Genomic DNA, 17269 nt, shown 5'->3' with positions numbered 1-17269 from the left:
ATTTCATTAAAACCTAATCGTGACATTTTTTTTCTCCTTGATTTTTGACTGGCACAAGATTTAATCTAAGCTTTAGAGGGTTTTATGGGCATTTAAAAAACTTGTTTTAGGTCTTCATGTAATGATAACCAGATGTTGACTGAAAATTCAAATTTTCTTTACGAGCAAAAATGTGATTACTTGTCTCGCCTTAATCGCCTAAAACACCCAAAAAGAATATTTACCAAGATTTTGTACAGTCCTTAAATTTTCTTTTGAATTTAAGATAATTTTAGTGATTTATCTCAGGGTTTGCACCGACTGAAACTAGACTCAAAAGAAGAGGATTTAAATAATCCAAGCATTTTATTCTCTTTGATTTTAAGTTGCTGATAAAGAACCACCCCAGGCTGTTTCCACTAGAATCCACTAGAATCCACTAGAATCAACGGGCCAAAAGTTTGGGGTCATTTTATTTCCTCGTCTGTTACCTCTCCTAAAGATCTCTGCAAGCTCTTGATCGCACTCATGGGCAGAAGGGATGTGAGAAGAAGGATAATCGAATGGATGAAAGGAAGCACAAAGATCAGACGATCATCATGAGGTTATCAGTTCCATGCCCACTGGCTTGGCGTCATACTTTGCTGCTTCTGATTGTTAACAGTTAATATTAATCACTGTTGAAGAACACAACTCGTGTGAATGCGGTCGAATCTCAGATGATCACATGGTCTCACACACACATCTGTATGTACACGCACACACACACACAGACACACTAAACACGTTGCCATTTCGAGCTCATGAATCTGTTCACATTCATCAATCAGTTAACCGCCGAGGCTGTGTTGGTGTTTGTGCTGAACATTCCCAGTCGCTTGACGATCTCTCTCTGACATTGTTGCTCCAGACAGTTAATCTGTTGGTAAATTAGCTCGGTGTGTGCGTAAATCTGTTTGAACCTTACCGGTTCTGTTGGAGTCTGCTTTTGCACAATGTCTTTATTCAGCCAATCAAAGAACACCCGTGTGCAAAATACATTTCAGACCCCTCATCATGATAAATTGCTAAATGAATCAGCCAATTAGAAGATTTGATGAAAAAAACATTTTGGAATTAATAATTCAACAGTCTTCTGTACAAGTAACATACAAAAATAATAAATCTTCATCGCTCCATGTCCATTGATCAACAGGGGACAGCCCTGTTCCTTTCTATTTGATTGTTAAATCAGGATAAATTATGATGATTGATTAGTCCTGATTTTTCACCAAGCAAACTTAAATTGCAAAGCACATCTCGCCTCTTCTTAGGTGATTAAATAGATTTTATTTTTTTTAGCCAATAGGTGCGTCATTAGTGAATTGCTAAATCACGTGTGTTCCGTGGGGACGCCGTTCCTGCGGTTCCTCGTGCCTGTGCTCGTTAAATCCCATTCCAATCAGCCGTGGCATGTTCATTAGCCTGCTGCCCGTCTGCATTGTAAACGCCTCGCCTCAGCCGGAGCTGCGCCCCATTCCCGTTTTCGTTCTACGTGGGAGTGGCGAGGTGGAGTGGCGAGCTCTTAACAAGGACACGTAGAGAAAGACACCTTTCCACAGCACCAATCAATGCCTTGTTGTGTAATTCACGGTCCCAAAATGTGACAGATGCAAATACAGTTAATTTAAAAGCAACATTTCAAAACTTGATTAAAGCAAGTCATAAGAAGACAGTGTAAAGGAAGAATTAGAATAAGAAAAAATAATGAGCATAGAACAACTTTGAAACATTTCCAAAGTAACCAAAGCAAAATAAAGTTAAATTAAAGTCATTAAAAGAAAATCAAAAGGGACACATCAGGGGGCTATTTCTTTATCGGCATTCCTCGCTGCTTAAAAGTTTCCATTCTCTTCTGGTCATCTTTCATGCAAGCCCAAGCAGCGCACCTCTCTGTCCTCGTCCCTCGATGTCCAGAGGCCGGTCAACCACAGCTGTGAGCCCAGCGAGGTCAGCTCGTCCCTGGGCTACGCCAGCTTCGGCACCAGCCCCCCAGCCAGCCCTCCAATCAGCCCCAACCAGGAGGACTCTGTAGGCTCCAACGAGGACTGCCAGCTCACGGGTAAGACTCGTGACCCAGGCGGGGGGGGGGGGGGATGTAGCCTCAGGCCCGCTGGGCTGCATGCTGTCCTGACCTCAGCAGAAATTCCCCTCATGTCATTTCTTAGCGGGGAATTTCTGCCACTTAACTGTCATCTCTCTCGACTTTACAGCAAAATAATTAAATCAGAAACTCAAGTTTTTGTATGCACAAGGGTTATTTGCTTGCACAAAGTTCCGAAAAGGTTAAAGAGCTTCTTTATTATAAAATGTGAAGAAAAGCAGCAAATATTAAAATTTTAAATGAGAGATGCAATTTTTTTTCAGTTTAGAATTCTCCACTTTGCCAGGTGATGTCATAGTGAGTCAATAATGCAGCAGAGGTTTTCTCCTTCCTATTCTTTCCCAGCCTTGGAATCATGAATCTCTGAATCCCCCCCCCCTGTTGTTTTCAAGCTTCTTAGCTTAGTCGCTAAAAAAAAAAAGAATTTGAAGAGATGACTCTTCACTCCAGTGTATATTAATATTGCAATATATGTATGCATGCATTATTCCTTATTTCATTAGCTTGTGTTTTATTCTCTTGTCTGGATTGGAATTGAAGATGAACAAACTTTCAGGGGGAAAACTATCTCAATAAGTCGTCTCTAAGACATCAGTCGCAGATTCTCTGTTATCCCCGTGAGGAGGGTCCTTTTAACTGTCAGACGAGATGCTGCGCCGTTAGTTGTCCGGGGACATCCTTCCACGGAGTTTAAAAGTTTCTCCTCCAAAAGGAATATTCTATTCAATGGATGAGGTTTAATTCTAATAAGAGTCTCACAATCATGTCAGTCTGTGCACATTTCAGTGATTTTACCATTTTGTTTACTTTTATTTCTAAGCCTTAAATTATACAAACATGTTTTAGTATTTGCATTCATTTTTTTAGTGCAATTATTAAAATTTCACGGGCCCTTTAATAACGGCATACATACTGATCTACTTTTGAAGTGTCTTACATGCCGCTCTATTTCTATTGCCTCATATGACATAATGCCTTGTGTTATTATGTCATGACCGGAGTCATGTTTCCATGGCGATTAGACTGCTTTGTCATGAATTGGTGGTCTTGTATCAGGCTCCAACAGAAGGGCCAGGTGAAGTCGACCAGGTGGGGGGGCATTTTCGTGTGTGTGTGTGTGTGTGTTTCATCTTAAAGCAGCAGAGAGGCCCAGCTAGACTTTGATCTGTGCAGCGCCTCAAATTAAAAACACTCATTATAAATCCAAAGGTGCGAGAACACACACACACACACACACACACACACACACGTAAAATTCAATGATACGCATTAACTGCTATTCTCATTGAGGCATGTTCTTCATGCGAGAGTGTCTTGTGTCCCATCAAAGGCCTGACGCTGATGTTTCCTGAGGATAAGGCCTGTAACTGATCACAGCGTTATCAAGCTATTTTGAAAATGTAAGTTTCACGTCTGATGTCACCTGGAATGGTCATCATTCGTCTTTCATTAACAATCACTGAAGCGATACCGGTGTACATTTAGTTGCTTCTAACATATATCGGTTTTGTCTGCCTAATTTTTGTGAATAAAAGAGGAAGATTTTCTGATAATAAAAAATGAGCATATAATATCCCGGATATAGGAATGATTTTCCCTCCATCCCATCCCAGCATTACTCAAAAGCTGCCGTAGATTCTTTCGTGAAACTTTGTAAAGTTAACAAACGAGTAATGAAGCGGCTCCTTTAGTACTGTACCACTGCGCGTCATTTGAAAAGGTCCCTTTACGCTTATCTGAGGAAAGATGATTACGGCTGGAACAACATCACGCCCCAGAGGAAAGATTGTCTTCTCATTTTCTCTGCTGATTTATGAGAAAACAAATGGAAAGGTGCATTCAAATTAATCTTTCATATCTTATAGGCACTGCTGTACATTTATAGCACATTTTGGTACATTCTCTCCAGCCTGCAGCAATAGACCGGCACCCATTTATATATCCATTAAATGTATTCTCTATTATTTTTTTTCTCCTTCTTCTTCTGCTACTCTCCTCATCCTCTCTGCTATCTCTACTTATTAGCGTTGTAAGACCCATTGTGGGGTTACCATGGTAACAAGTGGCTTACAGACAGACAGCGAGCGAGAGAGACGATATACATATGTGGTTGCAGAAGAGTCACAGAAATGAAAAGGATGCCAGTCAAAAAGGAATAGTGGGTAAGAGAGAGAGAGAGAGAGAGAGAGAGAGAGAGAGACATTGAAAGTCAAAAATCGGGAAAATGGAGAGAATTAAATGTGAGACTTCAGAAGGTTGAATAAAGAAATGAGGACAAGAGAGCGAAGGGAACACTTTCTCAGCTGCACTCAATACAAATTCTTTCCTGCCTTCCTCTGCAGGTCTCTCTCGCTCTCTCTTCTTCTTCCCTTTCCTCTGAATTATCCTCTTCTGCTCTTTGACACCAACCTTCCGCTTGTTCAATGCATTTTTTGGGGGTCCTGCAGCAGAGAATGCAGGTGTCAGCCACCTGCGTGGGAGTTCGATAAAAAAAGCAGGCCTATTTATATCTCCATCCTTTTCCCGGCGCTGATGTCGATGCAACGGAACCACGGTTGACGTAATGTTGGACTTTTGCGCAGGACAATATTCCTTCACTGCCCTGCTTGGTGCAGAGCGTCAGGTGTGGTGCAGAATGCAGCTGCAGGAGCTGAAGCATCCGGGGGTGATTCTGCGTGCCTGAATTCTCTCGTCAAGAAGATGCTTCTGGGACACCTTCTTGCACAGATAATATAATTTGCATTGGATTAGCTGAAGAGGAATCCCAGTTATTGTCTTATTCTCACGTGTTCGCCATAGTGAATGATAATAATGCCAGTTCTAAGACTTTTAATGATTGGCTTTACGAGAACTGAGGCTTGCATTGGAGTGAACCAGACGCTAGAGGGTTCAATTCCCACTTTCACCTCAAATCACACGGAAAATGTCAAGAAGAAAAACTGTGAAAATTAGCATTATTGTTGGCTTCATTGGGCAATGAAATTCCTCCGAAGAATCTGGGGTCGGAAGAATGACCCAGACGTCATACTTGGCCGAGCGATCATTAAGCGATAATGAGCCCGAAGCGTCAAAGAGAGCAGCGGCTCTAAAAGCTCTGAAAGACTTCGTTAAAGCGCTTTTCTTACTTCGGCCCTTTGTTCTCCGGCGTAGCACGAGTCGCTTGCACCTTGGAATCGACTCGCAGTGGGTTTGCCGGCCTGCTGCGCTCGATCATTAAGCCACGCTCAAAGCCAGCACGCCTTGTGTTTGCAGCATTCAACTGATTGACGCGCGCGCACACACAAACACACACACACATGTGTCTTCATTTTCCACCCACCTGTCACTTTTAGGTGTTCTACACAAACTGATGCGGTGAACTGCAGCCCCTCCGTTATATTTTATACATAATCGCTACCATTACAGGACTCGAGTCCAGGTGATACGTTTGAGTCTGTCTCGCCACGTAAACACACCGACGCGGAATATGAATGGCTCATGAGGGACTGCATTTGAGCCCGTTGCTGTGGCGATATATTCTGTGTAGTCAGGAATGCAGGTATGAATTGGAAGTCTGCGTGCCAGCCCTGTGCTGCCTCAAGGTTGGGTTAAGATGCACGCATCAAATTATGTTCGCAGCAGGCGGCTCTCTCTCGCTCTCACGTAGGTGGGCAGCTGAACCGTTAATATAAAACTTGAACCATTTAGAATAGCCATCCGTTAATCTATCTAGTCGTCCATCTGTTATCCCTTGCAAGGTTGTCCATTTACAATCTGCTGCCCCTTGCTCTCCCGCTGAGTGCCCACCTTTCCGACGGCACTTAAACGCATCTCTCGCATGTTTGCATTTTCCGTCGCTTTTTCAAATCACTGCCTGTCGTCATCGGGTTTTGATGTGGGTTTGTTAGCGTAGCCTAGCACGGAGCTTGATAAAGTGTTAACCAAGCTCCAGGTGATTAGTAAATATGGATCAGTCTTAAATCTTTGGAATGACTGACAGCTCAGATATTACTCCTCAGTTTTTAATAACAGTCAGCGCGGCGAGCACAATGCTATCAGATGTCTGATTATCTCCCAGCCCCTCCTGCCACCACACACACACACACACACACACACACACACAGACAGGGTGTGCTCAGTGTTTGTGTTGTTTGTCTTCATTCTCTGGGTCACATCTGTGTCATTTATCACCAGAAAGATAAAGGCCAGACAGGTTCATTTGCAAAGCACCTTTGAACAACAAGGTAATGCATTAAGACGTCAACTAAACTCAAGGCGATATATAAATGATGTGCAAACAGCGAGCAGTGAACTGTAGAGACAGAGCGAGCTGGAGAGGAGGTACGACATGACGGGGGGGGGGGGGGGGGGGGGGGGTGGGATGGGGGGGGGGGTGTAATGTAAATACATATGTGCGATCCGCCCGCAGGATATTTCAGAAGCAGCTACTAAAGCCTGAGGTCAAGGAGCTCATCACCCTCTTAGGAGGGGATGGGATCATCTGTCGGGACTCGGGAGGGACAAGAATCCGTTACTGGCTGTATTACTTTGTCGTGGGCAAAGGCTGCGATCTCCGTCTGGGTGTACCTCAACAGGAACGTGTGTCTGCGTCTACAGATCTGCTGGGAATAACAGATCACATCCTCTCGGTGGAGGCTTTCTGCATTGTATGAGGCCATCCAGCTTTGGCGTGTCACCTAAAGCACTGTAGCTCCACGCTTTCATTTCTCTCCCTTTTGCCCCCCCCCCCCCGTCATGCAATCCTTCATCCTGTCACTCCCTTATTTCTCCAGCCACTTTCTGAGCTCTCATTCTGCGCTCTGTCTCTCTCTTTCTCCATGCCATTCACTGTTATATGCCCCCCCCCCTCACTGCCATTTGTCTTCTTTTCTGTCTCGCGGTATTACTGCAGCTTTCCTCTCCATAACTCTCAGCCGATCCACTTAAACATGCCTTTTTCATCAGACCTGTCTGTTCTTTTTCTTGAATCGTTGCTCACCCCATATATATTTCCCTTTTTTCCATGCTCTCAGCCACTTCCCAATGCTTCCCCATCCTCCTCTTATTTTCCCTTCAAGCTAAATGGTGGAGAGACAGTTTGAGGAAGATCTTGGAAAATGTCTAAATTAAACCTAAAATCTTCAACCTGTGTGTGGAGCTCGTCGGCGACGTTACAAAGTCCTGGAGAAGTTGATGGTTGTTTGTGGGCGTTAATCCCTTTTTCGTGACTGCGAGGCGTTAAGTTGGAATCAGCGCAAAATGCAGCCGACACGGTTCGCTGTGAAATGATCCCATTTATGTGTAACTGATGGAACTTTGACTTCGTACATGCAGGTTTACGGCCGGGTCTTAAAGCGGGACCTGAATGGATCGGCTTCTCTTAATGCTATTAGCTACACTTTTATTTCTGCTGCAGCCTGAGCCAGAAGAAAGTTGAACTTCTTAAAAAAAAACGTGTGTCGGCAGGTTGGGCTTCAGAGGAGTCCAGAAACCCTTTGATGCTACTGAACATTGCCACAGAGGCTCGTGAGTTGTGCGTGCACTGAGGGAGATATTGCAGAAATGATGCAGAGCTTGTCGGTATTCAAACTTGATTCTTGTTTGCACAGTGGTTCTGATATTTTTTGGATTATCTTTCTTAACACTTCTGACATGCTGTGACTTTAAGTGCAGGTTTTTTTCTCTCTCATTAATTATAAGCCATATTGTCATATGACTCATATTTAAATGGTACTTATACTTTCACTGCAGTGAACTTTCAGCCGTTCAGATTATGTAGGAAATAAAGACAATTTCACTTGTTCTCACTCCATTAATTTCGTGCTTCATACTTTCACACGCCGCAGACTTTTTAGATGAATGACCTTTTATTCCACCACAGCATGAATGCGTGGCATTTTACTGCATCCTGGAAGAAGAACCTCTCAGCTGTGAGGGATCCTTCTTTTCATTTCTCCCCATATAGATTCCTCCCCCCCCCCTAATCCTAATCAGATTGTGAATCCCCTTGAGGCAGATTTGTGAAACTGGGCTATTTAAAGACAAACAAATCTTTGTGTTCTGTTTTCATTGTCCGTCCAGAGTCGTTTCCTCTGCTGGCGGTATAAAAGCAGAGACTGCGGCATCTTTAAGGATAACTGACAAACGCTCGGGGATAATCTTTTAATACTCCGAGAGGAGATCCTTCACACGAACTTCACGATGCACAGTACAGTGTTTTTCTTCTTCCAATTTTCCTGATTTATCCCGTCTTTCTGTCTCCAATAATTGGGCGTGTAATTTTTAAGAGCCTTTATTTGTAAAACACAATTAAATAAAAACAGAACGGTTCCCCAGGAGCTCATCCGCATGCTGAATCTTACTGTTACGTAATCAGTCTCCTTTGATAGCGTCTCAAATTGAGTCGAACATTTTTCATCACTGCTCTGGTAAAGTGTAATAAATCATCATCAGAGGGAAATAATAAATAATGCCTTTTACTTTTCACATGTAAGACAGCTGTTCTGTCCTCAGGTGTAACCTTGCTTGCGAGAGTGAACATGAGCGTTAGCATATTGACAAGTGAGTTAGCGGTCGCACACGGGAAACACGCACACACACGCACACACACGCGCATCTGCAACAGGAATACGCAGCTTTCACCGGCTTTTCTTTTGCTCCGTCGCACGCAAATCAGCGGTCGGGCCGTGAAAGCATTCCCTCAACGGCGTAGGCGCGTCTGCCCCAATGAGTTCATGCACACAACTTCATACTCCTAAACACATACTGCTGCACCCAGACGGTGGAGCAGCAGAGGTGCAATCAGTCAGGAGTTCTTCCATTTCCCTTGAGCAAACAAGCAGCTCTTCCACAGGCTGCCTTTGTTCTCGCTCTTTCTCTGCTTTGTGTGCTAAACCTTTTACGGTGCAGCGTTCAGTTTGTTCTGTTTGTATGAGGCTCCTTCCAGGATGCATCACTGGTGCGAGACTATTTGATCATGATTTCATCCTGATCATTAACGTGTTTTGCGTCTGTATTTGCAGACGACGCACCCTACCTTCGAGACCCACCTCCTCAACCGCCCCCCTGCACTTCTTCCGCCTTCAACGCTCCCTCGGAGGAGCGCAGGAAAAGCCACATCCCGGAGGAGTTCGCGGGCCTTCTTCATGGCTCTTCCCCAGCTTGTGAAGCCCCTGACACACTTTATCATCTTTACAATCCCGAACCCCTCAAGGACGCTCAGAGCAACCTGCTGCAGACCCCAGAGTTCAACATCGTGATCGGAGCAGGACCCAGCAAAGTTCTCGCCAGGACAGGAGGCGACTCATTGCTTCAGTCAACCAGTAGCAAGAAGCCACAGGTGGTGTACCGGACTATCTTCCACACCAGGGTCAACCAGGACCAGTCCCAACCACAGAACTGTGAGCAAGCGGACCCTCCTCGCGGATGGTCTGTGCTGGACCGCCCACCGTCTTCCTACTCGGGTCAAAACGGGGAAGTGTCAGAGTTTCAGGACATCCAGACAGGAGGTTTGCCCAAGGGCGGTTTGTCAAGTGCTCCTCACGAAGAGAGGGCTTGCACCCTTGGGAGGATGAGGTCTATGCCCCGTAGTGTGATGGAACTGCAACTGTCCAAGTCCCTGTCCAAGTCTGATTCTAACCTGGCAGCTGCATCACCCATACAGGTCCGTCCCCGTCCTTGTCCCCCCCAAACATCTCTCATAATCTTGATTTTAGATCACTTTATCTACAATTACAATTACAGTACAGTATCTCTGACAAGACGTTTCATTTATAGTTATAGGCAAAGCTATATAAAAGCGTTTTCCAGAACCATGAGTCAGAACCAGACACTCGGACCTTTAGTTAGCCATTAAACAAAATGCATTCAATGTAAATGTTAATTTGCATTAATTATCCAGCAGCGGCGGTAGCCTGCATCCTGCTTTACTTCAGAACCTGCACAGAAACCAGTCCAAGCCATTAGATGGCTCAGTAAAGTGGGCCACGGTTCCTGCTGTGCAGCACATTATGTGAGACTTTTTCTTAAATCCCTGATCAATAAATCAGAAGCTGAATGCGTATTCTGTTTGATTGAGCACGGCTCCTTACGAATGAAACTTTGATGAGCAGTCAGATAACTCGATAAACCGTTTCAAGGCTCAAATTTCAGTGTGGAATCTTCGTAAACCTTTGTCTGTAATTTGATTATTCTCTAAAACAAATTGCCGGGCTTCGTTTTTGTTTTATCCCCCACAGGAAGAGCACTCCTGGGGGTCTGAATCCCGACCCAGCCCAGGAGAAGGGGCCACCCAAGCGGGAAAATTGGAGAGAACCCCCTCCTTCACTGCTGAGTGGGAAGAGGTAGGAAGAGCTCCGGGATAAGAAAAAAGGATGGATCAGCCCCATTACTGTCACGCATGCATTTCCATCGTTGGAATTTCTTAACAGCCTGCTTGTCCAGGTGAACCGTCCCTGCAGGGGGGGCTGTGGAGATCTGTGCACCCACTGTAGACTACCTTCCCTTTGAAATCCACTCAGCTAGCAGAAGGAGCTCCAGAGCCAATTTAACATACTCCCACATTGATTTCTCTTCTGCAACCAGCACTGGAGGCGCAGGGATCACCAGACACAGTACCGAAAAAAGCACTTATAGCGGGTGACGGGCGGAGGTTGAGGGTGCAGAGTGTTGTGTTTGCGGTGCATTGGTGCCGCAGGCGTCTTCAATAGTAAAGTCTCTGACACTGATGTGATCCACTGCTGTAACAAAGTTGTTCTATTTGCAGCAAAGACTTGCATGATTAGCATCTGATCATAATTAACAGCCTGCAATGAAAGAAACCTACATCATCCTAGTTGAGTCCAAAACAACAGGAAAGCAACGTCTCTCACTTGTTTTAGCTTCTTCTGCACTTTTATTTTGCAGGGAGAATATCACGGCCCGTGTTATTTGAATCAAGAAATACGGTTAGGACTAGGAAATGACTTTGAAACGCACACACAGTGCTTCACGGTAACTCTGGTTCTTCCTCTTGTGTCTCCCACTTGCTCAGATTGACAAAATAATGAGCTCCATCGGGGCAGGAATAGGCAGCGGACTGGACATCAAAGACATGGCAGGTAATTACCCCGAAATACTGACTTAAAGGGTCATTGTGGTTACTAAAACAATGGTCACGGTGTCGCCATTTTAATCATCATTGCTGTTGATTTGACTGCACTGATGAGATTTCTGAGCGATTAGTAAATAGTTGCGCGGTTGCCATGCAAATAAATTTATACAGCGGTAAACGCAGAGAGTACGGCAAGTCTAGTAGGTCAAAGTTCAGCCAAAAGGAAACTGTGTAAATATAAACAATTGTCTGCTGTCTAAGAAAGATGAAATAAATAAATGATCCCTCTGCTCAACTCAAACTTAACGATGCACTCATTCAGCCAATAAACCCCAACAAACCAGAAGAAGGAAGTAAAAGTGCTCCCATACATCCTTGTGTATGGGAGCACTGCCCCCCCCCGCTGCGTTCATCCCCCTCTCCCTACGTTAACTCCCCCCATCCTCCACCTCCTGATGTCATCCCCTCTTACTCTGCTAGCCGTGGATGCCACATGGAGAAGTCCTGTTTGTGCCATACATCACGCACACGCCGTGGTGTCGGCGTGTGAGTGGGAGGGAGGGAGCTCGGAGTCTTCCAGACAAAGAAGCAGGAGCCGCTCCGACGGCTCGTATCAGCGGAGCGATCCAGATATACGCAGAGAGGGCAGGGTGGACGACTGGCACCCCGAGAGGAGGTAGACAGAGGGAATTGAGTGAGAGAGGTAAAGACGGAATGAGGGAGTGAGGGAGGGAAGCGACAGAGAGAGGGAGAGCGAGGGAGGATGCTGCAGAAGCATACAGATGAGAGTGGGAGCAGTTGATAAAGAGAAATCCACAGCGCAGGCAGCTCTCGCTCGTTTGCTCTCTCTCTCTGAGACACACTCACAAACACACACACACACACACACACACACACACACATGCTCAGGGGAGCAGCCAAGCGAGCGCAACAGCTGAAAAAGAAAGCTGCTGTGGTGCTGTGAGCGACAAACACACAGTCTGCTGCGTTTTCTCAAGGATTTATTCCTCGTATCCGACACCCATCTCCAGCGGGATTTACTCCCCAGGACGGAAAACCTTTTCTGGATACAACTTCATCCCTCGCCCGCCCCTCCTTCCGGCTGGATTCAGGGAAAGCCGCATCTGGACATCCTATCCTGCTTGTTGCCTCGTTGCCTGCTTGCACGCTGACCTCCTCCTTCCTCACCATGCCTGTAGCATAGCCTCCCCCTCTTTCTTTTCTCCTCCTTCTTTTATCACCTCCCTTTTTTTTTTTTACAAACTCCCTTGTTCATTCTCCTCCTCCCTGCTGCCTTGCCAAAAGACTCGTCAAAACCATGGCGGGCTCTTTCGACAGCCACTTTGCCCGCCATAACATGATGTGGCAGTGCCAGCTGTCTCAGCCGGACTGCCGCTGCTACCGGGTGGATGGCTACTCCCTACTGAAGCGTTTGCCCCTCCACCCCCTCATAGGTCCACGCTGCCCGCTGCAGTCCGTGGGCCAGTGGCTGGACTCCATCGGCCTGGTCCAGTATGAGAACCACCTGCTGGCTAATGGATTTGACAACGTCCAGTTCATGGTGAGTGCCTGTTTTCTGAGGTTTTTCTTTTGTAAATAGAGGCAGGAGAGATTGTGATGTTGAGAGTTTGGCTGGGATATGCTCCTTTTCTCTTTCCTTTTCCATGCCTTAAATGTAATCTCTCTTTATCCATCACCTCCCTCCAGGCTCTTTCTGCTCTCCTGGGTGCATCTGAACATATCTCATAGATTGCTTTGCGCTGATTACCATGACTAGTCTCCTCCTTCACTCTGATTGCTTTCATTTATTACATTTCTTTCCATTCGAATCATTTCCTCTCCCCACTGATGCCATGTGAGGTCCTCCTACGCACTGAGATCCTACGCCACATCTCCAGCATCAAGCTGTACACAAGCATGCTCACACAGCACAAAAAAACAAAAATGCACGGCAAAAAGACGCTCGTTTCAAGGTTTGCACTCTGTGCACAGTCGTTACCGTGCACAGAGACGCAACCACCTGTAGCGTGCGAATCCGAATGCAGCCCGATTCTCTTTCATCTGACAGCCCCGTTCATCTGCTGATGACATAGGCAGAGGAACTCGCAGGATCGTTGCACATTCACAAACTCTATTTTGACGTCGGTGTGGGTGTGCACAAAGGCGTGGGTTCGGAGGATTCGTGGCAAGCGAGCGATGAAAGCCGGAGAGAGCGGATAGAAGTGATGATGACATGTCGAGAGGAGCTGCATCAGGGGCAGGAAGAAGGGAGGCGCAGCAGGAGGAGGATGCTGACTGGATGAGTTCTCAGATTGTCGCCGCTGGGCAAAAAAAACAAACCACATGCCTCCCAAGATGACAACTTTTTAGGACAAATGAGGAATAAATATTTAAGGGTTTATCCAAAGGGGCTTGGAAGCATCATACTGGTATATTTCAACCGGCAGAGGAGAGTAAATATTCTGTACTTGATAGGGATTCTATTCGCCTTATTTTTACGTTTATTTTATAGCATCAGCTTCAGCTTAAAAGGCATGTTAAGATAATTTCCTTCCATGAAGTACGTTTGCGTTTCTATGCGTATTTATGTTTGCATTCTGGTCCTCCATTCAGTGTGACCTGCATCAATTCGTTTGGTTTCCCTGGTAACAGGAAGGAAATCAGACACTGTCTTTTTTTCGCGTGTTTCTCCCTCACGTGGTCGGGCTGTATCGTTATTTTTATTGGTCACTCTCCCTGCCACATCCTCGAGGATTCATTCTGGATTAATTGGTTTGGTAAGCAGTCAGGAAGTCGGCATTAATTGTGCGTCTGTTTGAGGAAACCGTTGTCGACATTTTCTCTGCTCTATTTTTTCACATAATCATAATACACAGACCAATTGTCCTTTCTCTATTCTCTTTCTATTTTTTTTTTATCCGCCGTCCTTCCCATATTCCTCATTTTTGTCCTTATGTCAATTCAGTTTTCTAAATCATTATTGGTATGTTAATATTAACATTGTTTATACAAAAAAATAAACAAAGTAATGCAGTAAATGTATGCATTAAGATGGTAAGATATGCAGTTAAACTCCTTGCAGACACTGAGGTGAATACGTGTCGGAATGTTTTCTACAGATTCTTTATTATGTCATTCCAGTGTAGAGTTTGCAAGAAAACATAAAAATGTCCATGAATTCCTAAATGAAGTGCAAAGTTGAAAATAGTTGTTGCATTTTCCTGAACCTGGTAGTTTAATTATATGCCAGCTAATTGTCTTGTCCACGAATTAGCATGGAACTGAATGAAAACTGAAAGCAGTCGATTTACTTTCTGCACAGCGAGACGGCACAACGAGCTTTAAGCTCTACGAGTTCCGGCATATGAAGTTGCCTGGCATCGGCGAACTGTCTCATTTGGAGCGTTCCGGGCCTCCTGGTGACGTTCAGCGTTTAGCCGATGCCTGAGGGAAATATCTGTTGCAGCTCTTAAGCTTCTAACTGCGCCAGTTCACCAGCAAATCGCCGACTTGATCTGCGTGCTGTCTCTAAAAGAGCTGCCTGTTGCTACGCTAATGAGAAAGAAGAGCTGAAAGTTACTTCAAGCAGAACAGGATGTCCAATTTAGTCAATTCATCCCGTCACCTGTGAGTGAATGGAATCACAACCTAATTGAATCAACGCTTTTGCCGTTTAGCTTAGATTGCCTCTTGCAAGATGCAATCGCTATTTTTATTGCACTCAAATGTGCTTTTATGCCATTTCTATCTGCTTACATCAGGCCACATCTGGTTCCCACAGCGGCAAGTCCAGCAGCTGCAGCAGCTTCGTGACAGTATTTGTTAGCTCAGAATATTTCTCCTCTATTTAAAATATCCACAGGAAAACTGTCCTTTTACTAACGTTCCTACTCTCACATCCTGTCATATCAGCATGCCCACGTATTTTTCAGTTTCCCGTCACCGGCGTTTTTTTGGCCGTACTTCTGAGAGCCTTGTCAACAAGCGTTTCTCAATAATCTGAAATGCCTTTGGATACAAATAATATTGAACAGAGAGAGAGAATAAAAGCTTCAAGGCTCTTCCTGAGTCTTTTTATGTTGTTTTTTGTTGTGACCAATCATGGACATAGTAAAACTCCAAAACTTAGCTGCCACAAACAAATGTAAGCGATTGTGGTATCTGTGGTGCTCAGATTATTCAAGGAGAGGGTGAAATTAATTTAAGCACCACTCGGTATGGAAAATGAAGTTAGATGCCAGGTTCAAACAGAAGGAAGTCGCCATCTGACAGAAAAGAAAAGGATCATTCTTCTATTTCATTTCATTTCAAGTTCATCAGCACATGTGATCCGTTTGCAAATGGGGTCGTCAGAGTGGGTGTGGAGCAGCCCACTGGATTTAGAAAGGGAGATCAAATCTCATGATGTCTGGCTAAATATTGAGCTGAGAGATGCTAACACTCTGCAAATCTGAGGGGAACAGCTCATTATCAGAAGTGCCACATTTCACACATTTCATTGTTCTCCATTTAATTTCCTGCTAATATACGAATATTGACTAATTGTGATTTCAGTTGGACTCAGAATCTCAAACAGTTGTCATTTCAGTTCCAACATGATGCATTCGTCCAAATGCAAGCAGGAAATAATAAATAAAAAAAAAGAGCTCTGCAGCAAAGACCCCATCGACCATGTTTAGTCCTCTAAAAGATGCTGCACAGATCCTGTTAACACACGTCAAACCCAACAAACAGTTACATTTGGCTAAACCTCTCTTCAGCTCATGTTGTTGTTGTTTTTTTGTGGCCTGGATGGCAGACGCAGAAATTGGTGCAGGGTGGCACTGAAGCAGCAGCCGTGAGCCATGATAGTGAAATCACTTTGACAAAACATTTCCCCAGAGGGGGAGGAGACAACAATTTTTGGAATAAAATATCACCACAATGCGTATTTTCTTCAAATGCGACGCCGCATGAATAAAATTCTCGACAAAGGAATTCATTATAGTTGAAAACAAATATCACAAATGCCACGGTTTCTTCACATATGCTAAATGTATATTTATGGACGCACTTTGAAGTGCAAGGCAGCACAGTGATAGAAGTAAACGATGGGAGGAGTGGAGGAGATGGAGCGGACTGAGCATTATTTGTGCCAATCAGGCTGTTTAAGCCTCACTATCAGTAATATTAGTTCTGCCCCAGCCCTCGTCTTCCTCAATTCCTTATAGAGACGCATGCATTATAATTCCTGCATTGCGACTGTGACCGCTGTCGTCAAGCAGGTGACAACAAGCCAATCACAGGCCACGGCTGTTCTGTCAATGCTGTGGATGCTAAACACCTTCCTCCACCTGCAAAATAGATTGTCAGTGTTGATACGGACGCTGCATGCCGAGTGTTTTTTTGGATTTATCACACATGTGCAGTTGGAATAACTGTCCATAAATCTCAGAGACAACAGGTAACATGGGCGTGTCCAGGTAACATGGGCGTGTCCCTGCGATATCTGCGCTGTGATCCGTCACGTGCACCTTATAGATATTGGCTGAATGTAATTTTAAGAGAAAAAGTCTAAGTCTTACGTCTCTATGCCTTTGAATCCCACCAACGTGCGCTTTATTAATTAGCCTGTGAACCGGCTTGTGCACGGAGCCGTTCTCTCCCTGGTAGAGAAAGGAGAGAAGGATGAGCTACGGAAGTAGTAGTTAAGTGAGCTTAGTAAATTTTTTATTGATTTTATTTTATGAATGGCTGCCCTATTTTTAAGCGAGTAGTTCTTCAACAGTTTTGAATGGGGGGGGGGGGGTAATTCCCAGTATAAATTCTGCAGCAGCAGCTCAGAGTGATCCCTAAATTAGACGCTTTGCTCAAGGATTCTTCTTAACGCAAAACAAATCCCTGGCTAACCTTTTGGGCACTGGCACGTTAACGCCGGCGCTGCTCCAGCTTCCCAACATTTTCCTTCACCTTTCTGAGATGTTTGATATTTTTCCTCGCTTGCCAGGTCTTGACCGGCTCGCAGCCCCTCCAATTAGGATGTAAATATCTTTATTTGACTGTGATGATCTCACTTCAGATTCTAAATTGGTGGCTAA

General features: G+C 44.9%; 1 protein-coding gene across 1 annotated transcript in view; it reads left to right on the top strand.

The window, feature by feature from the left end:
- The window catches only part of anks1b (ankyrin repeat and sterile alpha motif domain containing 1B), an 82944-nt gene that overhangs the window by 34060 nt on the left and 31615 nt on the right, over positions 1–17269 (top strand). The window contains exons 12-16 of the mRNA XM_068754974.1: positions 1894–2080; positions 9124–9764; positions 10339–10443; positions 11133–11199; positions 12647–12753. Coding sequence (XP_068611075.1) covers positions 1894–2080; positions 9124–9764; positions 10339–10443; positions 11133–11199; positions 12647–12753 — 1107 coding nt within the window. The remainder of the gene's footprint in view (positions 1–1893; positions 2081–9123; positions 9765–10338; positions 10444–11132; positions 11200–12646; positions 12754–17269) is intronic.

The sequence above is a fragment of the Brachionichthys hirsutus genome, chromosome 22, assembly GCF_040956055.1.
Source record: "Brachionichthys hirsutus isolate HB-005 chromosome 22, CSIRO-AGI_Bhir_v1, whole genome shotgun sequence".
NCBI lineage: Eukaryota > Metazoa > Chordata > Actinopteri > Lophiiformes > Brachionichthyidae > Brachionichthys > Brachionichthys hirsutus.
The sequence above is the reverse complement of the archived record's forward strand: the minus strand, read 5'-3'. Positions and strand labels throughout refer to the sequence as shown.